Source organism: Typopeltis vanoorti, chromosome 8 (genome assembly GCF_054136105.1).
Source record: "Typopeltis vanoorti isolate ZY-2024b chromosome 8, IOZ_Tvanoo_1.0, whole genome shotgun sequence".
Taxonomy (NCBI): domain Eukaryota; kingdom Metazoa; phylum Arthropoda; class Arachnida; order Uropygi; family Thelyphonidae; genus Typopeltis; species Typopeltis vanoorti.
The window spans coordinates 77891187-77910607 of NC_143556.1; the positions used below are offsets into that span (position 1 = coordinate 77891187).

At 34.9% G+C, this 19421-nt stretch overlaps 1 protein-coding gene across 1 annotated transcript in view; it reads right to left on the reverse strand.

Annotated features, from left to right (window-relative positions):
- Positions 1-19421, reverse strand: part of Cyfip (Cytoplasmic FMR1-interacting protein Sra-1) — a 452821-nt gene that overhangs the window by 190192 nt on the left and 243208 nt on the right. The window contains exon 14 of the mRNA XM_090396405.1: positions 12335-12488. Within this exon, the coding sequence (XP_090252531.1) occupies positions 12335-12488 (154 nt within the window). The remainder of the gene's footprint in view (positions 1-12334; positions 12489-19421) is intronic.

Here is a 19421-nt window from a genome sequence, read left to right on the forward strand (position 1 = left end):
GCAAAACACATCTCCTTGCAGATATGTATAATGTTATGCATTAAGGGAAGGGCCACTATCCAGACTAGTTTCGACCTTTATTGCGGTCTCTTCAGTGGGAGCCAGGCCCAAGTGGAGATACCAGGCAGAAGCATTAGCAAGGTCATCTCTACCTATAGGAGCTGCCAAACGATGTGCCACCTTTTTATTAAATTACTCTGGATTTAGAGAAAGATGTTGAAAGTTTATTTTTCACTTGGTTAGACTATAATAAATTTAGTTTAATCCTTTATCCAAATGTGAGCAAACAAAGTTTGCGCCTGAATGTATCTCCAGGATTGGGGTATGGTAGTATAACACCATGCAACTCGTTGCAAAGGTGGAGCAAGATAACATCACTCCTATAGGATTAAATTAAATTTATTATAGTCTAACCAAGTGAAAAATAAACTTTCAACATCTTTCTGTAAATCCAGAGTAATTTAATAAAACGGTGGCACACCGTTTGGCAACTCCTATAGGTAGAGATGACCTTGCTAATGCTACTGCCTGGTATCTCCACTTGGGCCTGGCTCCCACTGAAAAGACCTCAATAAAGGTCAAAACTAGTCTGGGTAGTGGCCCTCCCCTTAATGCATAACATTATACATATCCGCAAGGAGATGTGTTTTGCATTATGGGAGATACTGAGATAGGAGTGATGTTAGCTTGCTCCACCTTTGCAATGAGTTGCATGGTGTTGTACTACCTTATCCCAGTCCTGAAGATACATTCAAGTGCAAACTTTGTTTGCTCACACTTGGATAAAGGATTAAACTAAATTTATTATAGTCTAACCAAGTGAAAAATAAACTTTCAAAACAAAATATTAGTTAATTGGGACCAAAGGTTTACAAAAACATCTATATTTTTTAAGAAATATAATCATAATTGTAGTTTTTCGTATATAAAAAAAGAAAGTTATTTCGATGTCGATGGTTTCATAAAATCTAATAGATTCCTCTGACGGCATAATGACTTTTTCTTGTCATGCAAAATTTCTTCATAGCAAGCTAATGATTTTTTTTATTCCTTGCCTTGTGGCTACAATTCGTTCCTCGTTAGAATCTATGTCCTCCAAAATCTGTAAACCTTTCTTTTATGATTGTTCTTGCTGTGGATTCCTGTAGATCGAACTTCTTTGTTAGCTCACAAATTTTCATTCCGCCTTCAAAATCCTTAATACTGTTGAGTTTTGTTTCTAAAGTCAATGTTTTTCTTTTCTTGCTAGCTGTAGAAGAATCAGACATGCTTCTTTTGGACGACATTATTTTTTACGTGATAAAATTTTTATCAAGAACATAACATTAAACAATCGCAAGGTTTGTAGACTATAAAAATCTTGTATGAATGGAGACCACGCAAAACACATCAGAGCTTGTTCACAGCATGTGTGATACTGCCGAATGTGGCCGGCGCCGGAAAGATACGAGTAGTGGTGAGGCGTGAAGCGGGATGAGAATACGTACATATAAGAAACTGCGTAACTCCGGATTCGCATGAGTTGGGGTATGACTGTATTTTATAGGCCTGGTTGGCTGAGTGGTTGGAGTATCCGCTCTCCAACCAACAGGTCCGGGTTCAAATCTAGCTGTAAACATAGATATTTGTGATTATCTTTAGGTGGAAGATCAATTTTATTGAGATCATGGCCCCACTTACTGGAGGCCTTAAGTGTCTTGAAAGAGCTCCATGTTTGGTCTCTAAAGCAGTTTCCAGACTATATAAAAATAAATTAAAAAAATAGAGAAAATTGATAAAAATGGGTGGAAAAATCTTTAGCCTATCCACAATACAAATGTACTTTAGGTTTACTAATAACTTTCCATGGGTGGGAACCACATTTAAAAATAGTTTACCACACGACTACTTAATCCTCTTGACTCCACCTGGGAGCATAGGTCTTCTACCACCATTTTCCACCAGACTGTTTTTTGCTTCTGCTTTTATTTGATTCCAGTTTTTAATAATATTTGTTATTTCTTTCAGTATTGTTCTTTACCATGTTTCTCTTGGCCTTCCTCATCTTCTTTTACCCTGTGGGTTCCAATCTAGAGCTTGTTTTACTATTATTTTATCTTCTTTCCTCAACACATACCCCAACCAGCTCTATTTCCTTTCACGTATCTGTTGCAATATGGGTTTCTGGTTTGTTCTTTGCCATAGTTCTTCGTTTGATATTTGTTTTGGCCAATATATTCTCAGTATCATTCTTAAACACTTGTTTAGGGAGACCTGGGCACTGTTAACTATCTTTTTGTTTAACATCCATTTCTGATCCATACATTAGTATTGCCTTTACATTTGAGTTAAATATTCTCATTTTAGTTTTTATAGACAAATTCTTGTTTTTCCAAAAATTTCTAAGTTGGATGGAAGTTGAATAAGCCAGCTATTTCCTTCTATTTATATCTTCAGTAGTTCCTCCTTTTATTGATACTATTGAACCAAGGTATATGAATTGTTCTACTTCTTTAAGTGGTATTTATTCTATTGTTATTTGTTTATTTTGTTTTGCATTTATTTTCATCAACATTGTTTTATTTTTATTTATCTTAAGACCAACTTTTTTTGGCTGTTTCTACAAGTGTTGTTGTTTTTTGTTCTATATGTTGGTGCTTCTGTGAAAGTAAGCAGATATCATCTGCAAAATCTAGATTGTGGAGTTGGTTTTGAAGTAACCATTGTAATCCTGTATTTCCACGAGATACTTTTCTCATCACCCAGTCTACGACACTTAAAAACATAGTAGGGGGAAAGTATACAACCTTGCCTTACTCCTGTCTTTGTTTTAAATGGTTCTGAGAGGGTATTTCCATGTATTACTTTAATTTCAAAATCTTCATTTTTTTTTTTTTAATTATTCTTATTATTTTTTCTGGCAGTCCATAATTTCTAAGTAATTTCCATAGGGAAGATCTGTTTATACTGTCGAAAGCTTGTTCAAAATCGATAAAATTTAAATATAAGCTTGCCTGCCATTCCAATGATTGTTCTATGATAATTCGTAAAGTAGCAATGTGGTCGGTGCATGATCTATTGGCTCTAAATCCTGCCTATTCTGGTCTTAGTTGTTTTTCAATTTCTATTTTGATTCTTTCCAGTATTATCCTTGCTAGTATTTTACTTATAACACTCAGCAATGTTATACCTCTCCAATTTTTGCATTCAGATAGGTTCCCTTTTTTGGGTAATTTAACCAGTAATCCAGTATTCCATTCCTTAGGCCACTCTTCTTTCTGCCATATCTCATTTAGTACGGGATATAATATCTCTGCTTTAAGTTTTGGATTTGCTTTTAGTATATTGTCTGGTATGTTGTCTGCTCCCAGTGCTTTACCTGTTTTGATCTGAGTTATTGCTTTTGTAATTTCTATTTTTATTTCATTCAAATTTATATCTAATGATACATTTTGTTCATTTAATTCTAGACTCTGGTCACCATTAGTCATTTCTTGAAATTTCTCTAAGAAGAATTCCACCCATCTATTTATCTGTTCTTTTTTATTTAATAATAATTTTCCTTCTTTACTATATATAGGAACTATCCATTTGTTTCTTTTTCCATTTAATTTCCTTGTAATATCATATAACTTTCTAGAATCATTTATATATACAGCCTCCTCTGACTCTTGTGCTAGATTCTCTATGTATTTTCTTTTATCATTTCTTGCACTTCTTTTTATTTCTTTGTAAATTGCTCTATATCTTTCTGCTTGTTCTTGTTCAACATTTTCGCCAATCTGTAACAGTTTCTAATTTTTTAATTTGGTGTTTTCTGATATCCATTCCTTGTCTGTATTAGTTTGAAATCCCAATATCTTTTCTGATGTGCTTATTAGTGTCTTTAATCTTGGTCCATTTTTCCTCTAAGTTATCTCCTTCTCTTTTTTCGAATTTATCCCATTTATCGTGTAGAGTTGTTATAAATTTATTTCTAATCTCTTTGTTTTTGAGTTTTTCAATTCTAAACCTCTTCCTATTGTGCACTGTTTGTTTATTTTTAAATATTTTTACTTTCATGGTAGCTGTTAGGAGAAAGTGATTTGAATATGCCTCGGTTCCTCATTTAACTCTGACATCCAGGAGTGATTTCCTCCAATTCCTTGATATAAGTACATGGTCAATTTGGTTCTTTGTCTTTCTATCTGGTGCTATCCATGTGCACTTGTGTATTTTTTTATGTTGGAATAATCTCCCTCCTATTACAAACTGACTGAACTCTCCATTTTCATTTATTTTTCTTTCTGCATACTTTCCCATAACGGTTTCTTTATTGGTATTATCATTTCCAACCTTAGCATTAAAGTCTCCAATTATAAGTTGCATATCTTTTTTATTTGTTGTTTCTATACTTCTCTGTAGCATGTTATAAATATTATCCTTTTCTTCCTGGATCGCATCATTTGTTGGTGCATATATAGCAGTTATTGTGATGTTCTGCTTGCTGGCTTTAAATCTAGAGTTTAGTATTCTTTCGGATATTAGGTTCCACTCCATTAGTGCACCATGAGCTTTCTTTGTCATCATTAGTGCAACTCCCTTTGTGTGGTCATTCGTATTTGGTTCCAGAGTGGATTAAGTAGTGACCAGAGTTTAATTTGATTTTTCCAGTTCCAATCCATCTCGTTTCACTTAATCCCATTATTTCTAGTCTGTATTTTTCTACAACTCTCGAGACTTGGTATGTCTTCCCAGTTTTGAACATGGTTCTAACATTCCAACATTCCAGTCTGAGCTTGTCTTTTGGTAAGGTGTCTGTCACTTTCTTCTGCACCTCTGCTTCCCCAGAAGGGCATTCACAGAGGTACCTCGTGTTCATGGCAGTTTGTGTTCTATTTTCTTCATCCGGTATCACATTTTGGAAGGTTTCAGTTTGCATAGCAAAGATTTTTTTCTGAGATTGGGTTGCTGCATTCAACCCTCCCCATTTGTCCAGGCTTGGGACTGGCATGTCAAGTTTTCACTAAGCATGGCTGGATTTCAACACATGTAAAGAAAATTTAAATTTATTTACAACTCCTAAATATTTTGCTCACAGTTGAGTGAGCAGAAGACAATATTCTTGAAGTCCCAAGAAACCATAAATTAAAAAAAAATTAATTAAAAAAATTAAATCACTAATAAAATAATAACAACAATAATAATAAATAAACAAAAATTATGAACAGCTAAGGGGGGGGGGCTATTTACTCCCCAAAACTTGGAAACTATTTTCAGGACTGGGACAACTTGTATATAGAAGCTTGTGACTTCACATCACTTGCCCCACAATGCAAAGCACATATCCTTATGGGTATGTATAATGCTATGCATTGTGGGAAGGGTAACTACCCAGACCAGTTTCGACTTTTATTGAGGTCTCATCAATGGGAGCGAGACCCAAGTGAAAAAATCTCCAACAACTATCTCTAATCCAGAGTATTTTAATAATAAGGTGTGACACCTTTTTAGCAACTCATATATGAAAATATGACTTCTGCATTACTTCAATCTTGGTATCACATCTGGGTCTGGCTCCCACTGATGAGATCTCAATAAAAGTCGAAAGCAGTCTGGGTAGTGACCCTTCCCATAATACATTGCATTATACATACATTACTTTGCATTATGGGATACTAAGGCAAGTGATGTGAAGTCACAAGCTTCTATATACGAGTTGCCCCAGTCCTGAAAATAGTTCAGGAGCAAACTTGTTTGCTTACACTTGGATAAAGGATTAAATCAAGTACATAATTTCTTGGTATCTTTAATTTATAGTATAACCAAGTGGAAAAACCTCCAACAACTACCTGCTTGCCTCTAGTGTATATCCAATGGTGGAATGTATCAACTATTTGTAATGCTCAGGCATTACTGAAAATTCATGCAATTTATTTCTGGTATAAAAGGCAGCCTATCCTGTATGACTGTTGTTGTTACAAAGACTGAACATCCCCAGGTCAAAGAGACCATAAGGATGAGATGTTAAAAAAAAAAAAGGTTCTATTTATAAAAGAAAAGACATTTACAATAGCAAAAACAAAGTATGCAAGAAGCTATTAATGATAACAGAATGTTTAAGAACATTGTGATTGCATTTAATCAAACCTGTATAAATATTAATTTGGGATGACATTATTACACCGTACAAATCACTAAAGAATTTAATTTTTAATTGCCACACCTTATTAGCTCCTCCCCCACCAAAAAAAATAAAAAAATAAAAACCAAAAAGTAGTTGTTGAATGCTCCACAAATATCAAAACAGCAAAATGCAAAAACAAGTCAACCACTGAAAGGAAGGAATATATATAAAACAAGTATTCTCAACCCCAGATGTAAGATATACTGTATACATTTGATAATTTTTGTCCCTGATGTAGGAGATTCGTCTAAGAATGAAATAATCTCCCAGGATAAAAGAAAACTTACCATTTTCTTCATTTGTGGACAACTGCAGCTAAAAGCATTGCAATGCACCAGTAAATGCCATTGACACCTTAATTAAGCATCTTAGTGTTTTCGAGGAGATTAGTATCTCCTTAAAACTCACACTGTAACAGGAGAAAAGGGTATATCTCAAATGAAGAATGAAAAAGATTAGGTATTTTCTACAATGTTTTGAATTTTCCCAGATTAGAACCACATTTTCTTTAAGAGTTCAGAAAACTGCTGAATAGAAATACAATCCAGCTACAATACTAGATTGTATGCAATAATTACGGACGGTTACAACAATACTTTTATTTGGATATTTTAAAGGCAAAATTTTGTGCTACTGTTCATTTTATTAATTAGATGTGGCATGGAGTAAGAAAGGGAATGAAGATGTAGCATTGGATGGAAGACACAAGCATACTTTTATTATATTACAAGATGAAAAGGAACACTATTTATTTTGCATGTATTAATCGTAAATAAATTTCAAATCACTAAATGTACAGAGGCCTGTAAATAAATACAAAAAACAAAGGAGAGAACATATCAACATATATTTTAAGGCTCATCCTGAAGCAACTAGTTAATTATATGCCACACTAGATATTATTACGGATAATGTACGAAAATATGCCCTGGTGAATTACTAAAGCATGAATTACTGTTGCAAATTACCGACCGATTAGCATATCAGGAATCATTGTCAAGGTCTTAGAGAAATTAGTCAAGAAAAGAATACAGGATTTGATAGATGAAAATGGGATATTGTATGGGGGACAGCATGGTTTTGTGAAGGGTAGATCATGCCTCAGTAACTTGCTCACGTTTTATAACAGTGACGGCTGAACTGGATAGGGGTAATGGGTTTACAGTAATACTACTGGACCTTGCCAAGGCTTTTGATAGGATACCACATAGAACCCTAATCAGTAAACTTGAGCAGATGGGGATAGATATAGGGTTGGTGAGATGGATAGGAGGGTGGTTGAAGGAGAGATACCAGAGAGTGGTTTATTCAGGAGTGGAGTCTAAAAGACGGCTTGTGACTAGTGGAGTGCCACAGGGCTCTGTTCTTGGACTACTGCTTTTCAATTTGTTCATCAATGATATAGGAAAGGATTTGTTCACTTGTTTGCTGATGATGCAAAGTTTGGTAGAGCAATTATGAGTGCACAGGATGTCAAAATTTTACAGGATGATTTGGATAGTTTGGAGGACTGGGTTAGGAAAAATGGATGTCAATTTAATGTGCCAAAGTGTAAGGTTATGCACTTTGGGGTGAAAAGAATAGCAGCAGTATATCGCATTGGTGGAACCGTACTCCAGGAGATTGATGAGGCCAGGGATTTGGGAGTGTTGGTGGATAGGGAATTTAAGTTTAGGGGGGCACATTGCAAAAGTGACTAAAACAGCTCACCAAATCACTTGGCTTCTGAAAAATACTTTAACATGCAGAGACAAACAAGTTGTTGTTCCTCTGTATCGAGCCTTGATAAGACCCCATCTGGACTACTGTGCCCAGTTATGGGCACCAGGGTTTCTTCATGATGGGGAGGAAGTGGAGAGGATCCAGAGACGAGTGACCAAGATGATAGCAGGTCTGTGGAATGAACCTTATGAGAATAGGTTAAAGATTTGTCGGTTGCAGAAATTGGTCGATAGGCAAAGGAGGGGTGATATGATTGAGACATTCAAATTACTGAAGGGTTTCTAAAAGATTGATCCAGAAGATATTTTTGAAAATATGACTGGTGGTGGGAGGACTAAGGGCCATGAATGGAAGCTGGGCAAGAGCGTGGTTGACAAGGGTGTTAGAGCTAGGTTTTTTACTTGGAGAGTGGTGAATGAGTGGAATAGGCTTCCAGAGTCTGTTGTGGGTGCTGCGACTGTGAATGGATTCAAGGCAAGGTATGATAGATACTGTGTGAATGTCGAATAGTTGTTCTTGACATGATGTTAGGGCCTCTCTCGATGAGTCTGTCGACTCCTTGGAGTTGCCCGGAACAATAATATTAATAATAATAATAAAGTTGGTTTTCTTATGCCATAGAATCACAGATTCATTATCGAAGGTCAACTCTGCTTGCAACACATCTATCTTAAATCTATTCATACTAATTCCAGCTCTTGAGCATGGAATTAGTATGAATAGATTGAAATATATTGAAATGAATATTGAAATATATTCTTTGCATTCATGCACCTATATATCACAACTACATGACAAAATGACACATCAAAATCAGCCAATTTTCATGAAATCGAATTTAGATTATTAGTAGTAAATTCAACTATGAAGCACAGTTATTTTTTGACAGTTATGACAGATTTGGCAAGTTGACTATGCTGTATGCAGGAGTGACCAATAGTAAGAAAATATTTATTATATGATTTCTTGACTTGCAATGTTGCTCTTGTAAAACAAAAAAAAAAAGTGACACAATTGTAAATGTCTCCCCTCCCTCAAAGTATAAAATATCATATGGATTCATTCAAGTGCCAACATTCCCAGTCATGTCAACTGCAGGTAAAAATGATGCTGCCATTTTATAATAGTGATTATTGTAAATAACTTGCATGGTTTTTTCTGATTAATTTAGTGCATCCATTGGAATGTTTTATGTGGCATATCTAAAAATCAGTAATTTTTGACTTTCCATTTTTTTTTTTTTATTAGTTGCAATATATACTGCTCGGAAAGAAATCAATGGACATCCCATGGGCAAGGTGCATTGTGCCATGTAATGAGTCACATGTTTGTAGTCAATATTAACCCAGTATTAATTGGAGGAATATGGTGCTCCCAAGTCAATGCAACTGCATCCAGGTGAAATGGCTGCAAGAAGGGGAACTGACAGAGTTTGAAAGAGGCATTGTGATAGGATGCCATGTTGCAAGTCTATCTGTTCAGCAAAGTGTTGACAAATTGGGAAATCCCAGGTTAACAATCAGTTATACAATACTGAGATGGAAGTGCAGGGAGTCAACTGCAAGTGCTTCTCGCAGTGGACAACCCAATACACTCATCAAATGTGACTGTAAGGTACTACGAAGGATAATACATAAAAATTGTATTCATCAGCCAATATATTGAATGCAGAGTTCTGGGCATCAACTGGAACACCAATATGCACAAAAACATTCAGAACCAAGGCTCACAACATGGGTTTCCATGGTAGGACTGCCATATGCAAGCTCCCACATTATCTGAACCAACATGCAGCATCATCTTCATTGGTGCAAAAATGTAGAGTGGGACGTGGAAGCTTGGAAAGCTGTGTTATGGAATGATGAATCATGCTACACCCTCTACCAAGCAGACGGACAGGTGTGAGTGTGGCAGATGTATGTCCAGTGAATGTCTTTTACCAGAGTAACCCTTACTATGAAATTCAGAGATGGTGGTGTAATGGTATGGTCCTGTTTTTCATGGTTTGGCCTCAGACCTCTGTGGTGACACAAACAATGAATTCCAAGAGGTATCTTAACATTCTGGACAATGCAATGCTTCCTACTTTCGAACATTTCAAGAGAACTGAGCATTGTCTCTTTCAGCAAAACAATGCACTATGTCATAAGCAGTGTTGAGCTATAAGGGGGCTCACCCGAGCTCTCTGTTGATTTTTCTCAAATTTGCGAGCCCCTTGTTCTTGTTTACTTTTTTATTTTTTCAGGAAAAAAAAAACATAATTTTTTTAAATATATCAAGCGAAAAACTCATACGATAACCTAACAAAGTGATTTTATTAAATAAGATATTATAGTTACTGTTACTACCATTTTACAAATAAGAATTCACTTTTGGTAATCGCATATAAATAAATAGGACTATAAAATAACGCCCCTTGATTGGTACCGTTGATTATCACTTGAAGTATAAAAACAAAAGAGAAATATAATGTACTTCGATATTATTGTGTTTAGATAATATTTATTTATTATTTATAGATTGTTTGTCATAAAAACTTCTATCGCAAACAAAAGAAATTTATTTTGTTTATAAAAAAAGCAGACTATTTCATATTTGCGATTATAAAAGATTTTGTTCTTATTATATTTTGATAGTTAAAAAATGTTTTTCTTATGCAAGATAAATTAACACAGATGATTGTGTGCAAATATTTCATGTTTAGATCATGAAATATTTGTTTAAAAATGATAGCCATTACAGGTTGATTGTCTCCTCATACTTTTTGATTGGCATTTGTACACAAGCTGTATTAAACCACCTTACCAGCCATTATGGATGAAATATGCATCCTCACACGCTTCATATCCATCATATACTTCAATGTAATATCAATGGTATTATAATTTTAATATGCACTTTGCATCCATGATAAACTGGACGTATATATACATCTTGGCTGGTAGCGTGGTTTTTGTTTGTGAATTACAGCTTTTTTTTGCTCGACGATGCAAGCCCTTTGTTAAAATTTCCATAGCTCACCACTGGTCATAATGCTGCTGCTATAGCTGCATGGTTTGTGGACATGAATGTCACTAGACTTGACTGGCCTTCACAAGCCCTGATTTTAACCCTGTTGAAAATCTATGGGATGAACTGGAGCATTGGGTGAGATCAAGGCATATTCGGCACACAACGGTCCAGGGCCTCGATACATTCTTACAGGAAGAATGAGTGAAAATTCCCACTGATGGCTATTTTACACATGTGGAAAATATGTCCCATAAGATTGTTGCAATCACTGCAGCAAAAGAAGGTACTATATCTTATTAAGGTAGGTGTCATGGCTGTTTGTTCCTCACACTATGGTGTCTGTTGACTTCTTTCCAAGCAGCGTATAACGAGATTATACAAATCACAATATTTTAGAAACAAAGTACATATAGACAGCAAATAGTTTGGTTGCTAGTGCTCTAGCAATTACATGTAGCTATGCCTTTTTTCGCTGTGAAAATTTCAATAAAATATTAGGTCACTGCAGCCAACAACAGTATTCCTACCTCTGCATACTGACATATCTTAGCCTTGATGGAAAACATTTTCTATTTTAACACTTAAAGTTTCTCATGATACTGCATGTGATTTAACAGAAGTTGATGAAATAATTTAGTAAGGAAGGTTAGAATTTGTTTGTTTCTCACGTAGCTTTCATTTGCAGTAAGTTGGCTTAACAGTTATACACACACACACAGTTAAACTGTGCACTACATATTAATAGCATTATTATTTTTAAACTAGCACTTTGTTTGTAAAAAGAAAAATGAACAACTAGTTTGAAGAAAGCTTATGAAATCTAAAGCAGCTTCAATTTTTCATATGAAACTTCAGAAGAATTGAAGCAGATTTAAATGAACTTTGAGAACAAGTAGCAAATCAAGTGCTCCTTGAAAATTAACAGATGCAAAAAAAGACACATTACATCTTTTATCATGAACTATTGGAGGAGTACAGAAAGGTGCTGATATGAATAGATTTTCATATTGGGATTCTAGAATACATCTTCCCTAGCTTATGTTACTTCTTAGGAAAAATTTTAAAAGCATCCATGTAAGGCGATACTGTTTTTCAATGACGCAATTTCACCTAACAGATTTCTTTTAGGAAAGCATCTGTTATGTAATACAAGAACAAAAATTTGCTAAATCCCAGATCACTATTATATATATATATATATATATTTTTTTTTAATTTAAAAAATAAAATACTAATAGAATAAAATTAAAAACAACAAACATATACTTCAAAGCTGCTTTAACAGTCACTTAAAAATATACATCATTCAGGAAAAACCAAACAAATAAATAAATAAATAATCATAAGAAAAGAATATAAAAGGAATGTAAAACAAAATCAAACAGTCAAAGTTAACTAAAATTACCAAGAATATGATTAAAAATTTATCAACTATAAAGAAATTAAATTACATACGACTAAAATTTAAAAGGTAGTTCCAGTAAAAAGAGGCTTTATGGAAAGCATCAATAGCCATTAAGTATGGCCCATCAATATCCTTTCGAAGAGTTCTTTTACCACCACTTTTATCTGCTATCAGAGATTCCAACATAGTGCGCACCATATACAGCTGGTAAAAAAAAAATTTCAGTTAAATTAAATATTTTAAATAATATGAATTCTTTAATTTCTATTAGAAATTTATACAGTATCTATCTGGCCTTTAAAAAATAATGCTTCAATTAACTGACTCTTTGCATGTCAATTGACTTCTGGTACAGCATCATGTAACTACACTTTATTCTCACCATTCAACTATCAGAATAGCAAATTGCTTTTGCAATGTGGTCAGATAAACAGCAGATTATTGGAAAGCAAGAAATATGCAAAGGAAAGAAAAGAATGAAAATTTCTGAGAACAACTATTTCATCACATTAATAGTCATTAATGTGATGAAACAGCCACATTAATGTCATTATTATTATTACACAGACTTCTCTATGGAGTTAAAGGACTAATGAAGGGAGGGCCATTTCAGTATTTATACCTACCATACCTCTCTTTGAACACATTCAATGAAGATGCACTCAAATTGGTAGCCATCTCTCACATTCACTACTTGCAAAAGACTCTGAACTTCTACAGGAAAACCTCGCTTAACGTTATTAATTAATCCTTCTTGTAGAAAGGCCTATACGTTGGCTGCACATGATTATTAAAACTTAAGGAATTCACAATGTATATTGGAATATAAATTAAAATAAACTTTAATATATACTTCCTATATTTTGGCAACATCATGTTGCCATCTTCATGGGAACATAAGACTAAGACACGTGCATGCAAATGAGGTCAAAGAGAGAAAACTACTGTTTTTCCTAAAGTTCTGATGGTGCCCCCCCCAGTGGGCTATATTAGGTATTCTTGGCCATTGGGCTGAAGTTTTCATGATGTACATCTCCCAAATTTGGGGCAGTCTCATGCATCCAAATTTTAATCCAAGTTTAAATTTGAAAGACTATTCTTAGAATCAGCATCAGCCCTAAAAACAAGCCAAAACCTCAACAAATTTGGATGCATGAGACTGCCCCAAATTTGGGAGACATACATCATGAGAACTTCAGCCCAATGGCCAAGAATACCTAATATAGCCCACTTGGGGCACCATCAGGACTTTAGGAAAAATGACTTTAGGTCAAAGAGAGGAAACTACTGTTTCCTCTCTTCGACCTCATTTGCTGTTTTAGTGCCTGCATGCACATGTCTTAGTCTTATGTTCCCATGAAGATGGTAATGTGACGTTGTTGAAATATAGGAAGTATATATTAAAGTTTATTTTAATTTATATTCCACTATACGTTGTGAATTCCTTAAGTTAGTTAATACTAATTAATCCATCAATTACTGTGTGTTAAGCAAATACAATACAGAATAGGAATAATTATAATTCGTCAATCAGTTGGTGTAAATTTGAAAAAAAAATTACAGTATAACCTATATTAGAGGATAAAATTATCAAAGTTAATAAAAATCAATTGCTTAAATTTTTATTTAATGTCTAAACATTTGATTGAGCTACTTTTTTACAAAAAAAATAAAAATAAGTAAAGATGTTTGAATAGCGGTCAACTTTTTCATCTTGTCATGCACTTTGCAATAGCTGGTGATCGCTTCATGAAGATTTCGGCAGACTTCAAAGCTTTGTTCCATATTAGGATTAGCATCGAACAAAATTTCCTTAGCATGCTCAATGTGATTGAAAACTAGCTCAAGTTCTTTTGCAGTTAGCATTTTAGTCATAATATTCTCTTCTTGTTCGCACTTCTTATCTTTTTCTTCATATGCACACTGGTCTTCTAGTTGAAGATCATTCTCGCTTAACTGTTCTGAATGAGAATCAAACAAGTTTCTCACATCTTCAATTATGACTAATTCTCTTGATGGAAGAGAATCAGTCATAAGGCTTTATTATATTCACCCTCTGATATGGAAAAGAGAAAGACTAATAAAGAAAGTGACAGTAATAAAAAGAGAAGAAAAGTAATTACGTTAGAGGAAAAGCTGAAAGTCATTAAGAGACATTAAAGTAGCGCTAGAAAACTGATATGGAAAAGAGAATGACTGATAAAGAAAGTGACAGTAATAAAAAAAAGAGAAGAAAAGTAATTATGTTAGAGGAAAAGCTGCAAGTCATTAAGAGACATTAAAGTAGCACTAGTAATACAATGATTGTGCGAGACCTGGGATACAGTGAGTCTACAGTTTGGACCATATGAGTACTCATGAGTCCATCTTCTCCGCTCTTTTCTTAATGAAGTCTTTTTTGAAAGATCTTGAAGGCTGTTGATCTTAGTAGCTTTCTTAATATTGGTGAACATAATGAATCAGAGATTACCTTACAATGCCCTACAGGGATGGAAAATCACCAAACGAGGGGCAGACCAATGATAAACTGGATCACAAAAGTGATTGAGCAAGAGAACAGAGTCTGCATGTGCGCTTGCAATGATAGCTTTGAGTCAAATGCCAAGTGTTGCCGGCCACTGCCTGCTACATCGACAAGTGCTGCTGCTCACTGCAGATTGGCAACAAAAAGTTTCACGTAACATAAAATTTGGCATAACGTAAAAAAAAATCGTTAACTGATTAATCACTCGCTTAAAGAGGAAATGGTATCATTTCACTCAATCACGCTAACTGATTATTGCACATATAGAATTCATGTTAAGTGAGGTTTTCCTGTATGTTTCACAGCCATTTTCTAGAGATGATCCTGAGTTCAGCCTGCACCAGTCATAAGCTGCAGTATCTCACATAATCTACACAGAAAGTATTCCTTACCAATTTGTTTCTATCATATCTCCTGTCATGCATCTATTCCTCAAACTTCAAAAGACCATATCTGTCCTCGTATGCACAATTCCAGAAGCTAGTTAGCATCTGAGTCACAAACTTCTGGATCTTTTCAAGTGTTTCTCCCCCCCCCCCACACACACACACTCCTTGGAACCCAGGTGACATATCTGCACTATGGTCAACACAGTATTCCACATATGATATTGTTAAATCCTCATAAAGTACAAGTTATTTTTCTTAAAAACTCTTCAAGAGTGTTCATTTCAACAGTGCAATTATCCAATGTGATGACTCAACCATCTTGAAATATGGCTCCTAAACTATAATCACCACCCACTACAAGCTCCTAAGTATCTAGCTTCATTGATGACTTACAACAGATACCCATTAATATGATACTCTATCTGCAACTCTTCTGTCCATAATGCATAGGGTTAAACTAACACTTATTAACATAGAACATTAACATTTGCCCATAGAATTAGTCTGTTCAACTTAAACCTGTTGGGATTCTGTATCAGATAGGCCTTATCACTCTTCCCAACTTAGTATCATCAGCAAATACTAAATTTCCCTCTTCTAGTTCATTTCCAATATCCTTAATATAGAACATCTATCTCAGTATCTCCTATAATGCAAAACACATCTCCTTGCGGATATGTCTAATGTTATGCATTAAGGGAAGGGCCACTACCCAGACTAGTTTCGACCTTTATTGAGGTCTCTTCAGTGGGAGCCAGGCCCAAGTGGAGACAAGTGGAGATACCAGGCAGAAGCATTAGCAGGTCATCTCTACCTATAGGAGTTACCAAATGGTGTGCCACCCTATTTTAATAAATTACTCTGGATTTAGAGAAAGATGTTGAAAGTTTATTTTTCACTTGGTTAGAGTATAATAAAATTAGTTTAATCCTTTATCCAAGTGTGAGCAAACAAAGTTTGCGCCTGAAAGTATCTTCAGGACTGGGGTAAGGTGGTACAACACAAGGGCAACTCGTTGCAAAGGTGGAGCACGCTACCAACACGCCTATCTCAGTATCTCCTATAATGCAAAACTGAGATAGGCGTGTTGGTAGCTTGCTCCACCTTTGCAACGAGTTGCCCTTGTGTTGTACCACCTTACCCCAGTCCTGAAGATACTTTCAGGCACAAACTTTGTTTGTTCACACTTGGATAAAGGATTAAACTCATTTTATTATACTCTAACCAAGTGAAAAATAAACTTTCAACATGATGTTGCATCATTTTGAGTTTGTATAACAATCTCACATGTGAAATCCTGTCAAATGTCTTGGCAAGATCCAGAAATACTACAGTGTATCCATTCACCTTATCTAACTCAGACACTGATTCAGAGTTAGATAAGGTGAATGGATTTGCCCCTCTATTATAGAACATGAGCAGAATGCTAAAGCAAGAATTGCATTTAACAAACCGATGTGCTAACTAGGATCAGCCTCTCCAAAACCTTAATAACTACACCAGAAATACTGACTGGTCTATAATTTGCTGCATAAGTTCTAGCTTCACCCTTATATGTTGGAATTATCTTGCTCTCCTTCCACTCATTAGTGTTGACACTCGAATTAAACAACCAGACCGACTGGGAGTATTGCTAACTTCTTGCAATTTCTTTCAGAACTCATCCAATCTGACTGCTGTATTTGAATCAACTCCTGTAACAGCTTTAATACTACCTCTACCCTCTTCAATTTCTATTTTTAAATTCACTTTTCTTTAGACATCCAGAAAGTTAACAGATCTGCCCAGGATGTATACCTTACTGAAGTTAATGCAAAAAACTCATTTATTTCTAACAGATCTGTCACTTTCCTGCCATGTGCATTCACTAAGAACATTCTGGTCTGTTCGGCTAACTTCTTTTCATAATCCAATCTTCCCATGATCAGCTGATTCCTTTAACATGCAGTTTCAAATGCCATGGTGCCTCAAGCTGCCTTCTCAGTTTATTATAAATACCAGCCTTATAATTCCACATACACCCCTTCTTAGTGAAGACTCTCAACATTATCACCTGCTTGGTAAAAACTACATGATCACTCTCACCAGTTGGAGAAGACAGAACAGCCAACACATTACACAGATGTTCAGACCTTATTATCAGATCCAACATTCACACACCATAGTCCTTTCCGACACATGCTGCTTAAGACAGTTATCCCAGAGTAATTCTATAAATTCTTTTGCCCCTCAACTTGAACTGTTTCTCTTCCCTCCAGTCCCCATAACTGAAGTCTATAATGAGAGTTCTCTTTGTATTCATAAGATTATCTGCTATGCAACCTGAATTCCTCTTCAGATGATTGTGGTCTGCAACAGCACCCAACTGTGTATATTTTAATGCTAATTTCTATCTTGAATGACACAACCTTCAGACTACCACCTATGTGTATTACTCATACTACTACAGTGGAGATTTCTACTCTAGTCAAATTTGTCTTCTACAATCATCAGTAAAACTCCCAATTGTTCCTATCCTGCCTACACTCTTTGAATACACTGAAACTAACAATTTTTTTTTTCTTGTAATGATATCCTCCTCTGTCAGACAGGTCCTACTAATGCCAATAATTTCTGTTCTCACTACATATATAAATTCCAAGAACTCTCATCTTTATTTCTGATGTTTCTGGTATTAGTGTATATGCATGCAAATAAATCACTAGGCTGATCAGTGTTAGGTAACTCTTAAAATATATCTATTTCAAACCGGTAGCTGGAAATGATTCTTCAACCAATTCCCTGACCTTATTTATTTCTTATCCAAATTAGCCCTTCGTTTCCTAGATCATTCCTAACAAGGTATCAATCTTTCACTATCTATATCATTACATTAACAATTTCCACCACAATACATGCATCCATCTGCACAATTCTAGTTTTCCTGACAATTCACATTCACTCTTTCACCAAACAGTAATTTCTCTAATCACCTGACACCAAAACCATTTGAGTGCAATCAGTCTTGCAAGTACAAATTCTTCTGACCATCAAAATCCCCATACAACAACATACCACACTATTTCTTCTACGCAATCTATTTGCCGACTCATTTGCAACCAGCATATTCATGTCATACCATGGTAAGAAACCCACAAGCTTTACTTTTTTGTTCCTCTTTTTCACCTTGTCCTACAATTGTTTCATATTTTTTCTCCTGCTGTACTTTTCTCCTTTCAAATCATTCATTCTCAACAATGCAATCATATCATTTACACTATTCATATTTGGTCTTTATATACTGAAATAAACACAAAACTTATTAGACAGAAAGAACATGTTGGAGATGTAAATCACAACAGGTCAGATACCTCAGGTTTGGCGCATCACTTCTCTACTTCTAACCAAGCAACAGACTGGGAAAACAGCTCAATGCCATATATAGAGGACGATTACAGATGCCAAATTTTCAAAGCAGCAGCAGTGTTCCTACGTACAGGTAATAACCTGAACAGAAATCAAGGAGCAGTATTGAAAGATACATGGAAAAATCTGATTAATAAATTAAGTATAGCGGAACAACAGTACACCAAAAACTATGTAATGCGTATTCACAATAATGACTGAAGCATCTCGCTTCATGCATATATTGTCACGCGAGCTGTCAAATTTGGTTGCCTAACTATTGTTAATGGTTTACTGTATTTATTCTTTCGTTTTTTTGCATTTATTATTTTTTCTTTCACCTTTTTAATCTTGACAAAGCTAGACAGTATGCTAGTGAAACTAGTCGAAATTTCACTAGCATATGTATATTAAATCGATGGTTTTATAATCAGAATAAGTTTTTGTGTTTATTGCAATCATATCGTATCATCCACTTAGTCCACTTGCTTTCATATTGCTACAGTCATGTAGAAAATCTTTGCTTCAGGAAACATGCTTCCATTGCAAACTCATCCAATATTCCCATAATCACAGTCACAATGTATCGCTACATCTGTTTTTATCCATTTCTGCTTTCTCAAACTTTCTTTTACTATTTCTTCACATTTCATGTCCTTTGGTACCTTTATGCTGTTTAAACAGCAAAACATTTAAGCACTTTTCAAGTAAATTAAAGGTGCCAAGAAATTAAAATACAAACTTATTTATTACTGACCATTTACAAAACAAACTTACATTAGAGCCTACCAGTTTCAACAGCAAACTGTCTAGGTTTTTCAAGGCATTTACAGAGACATA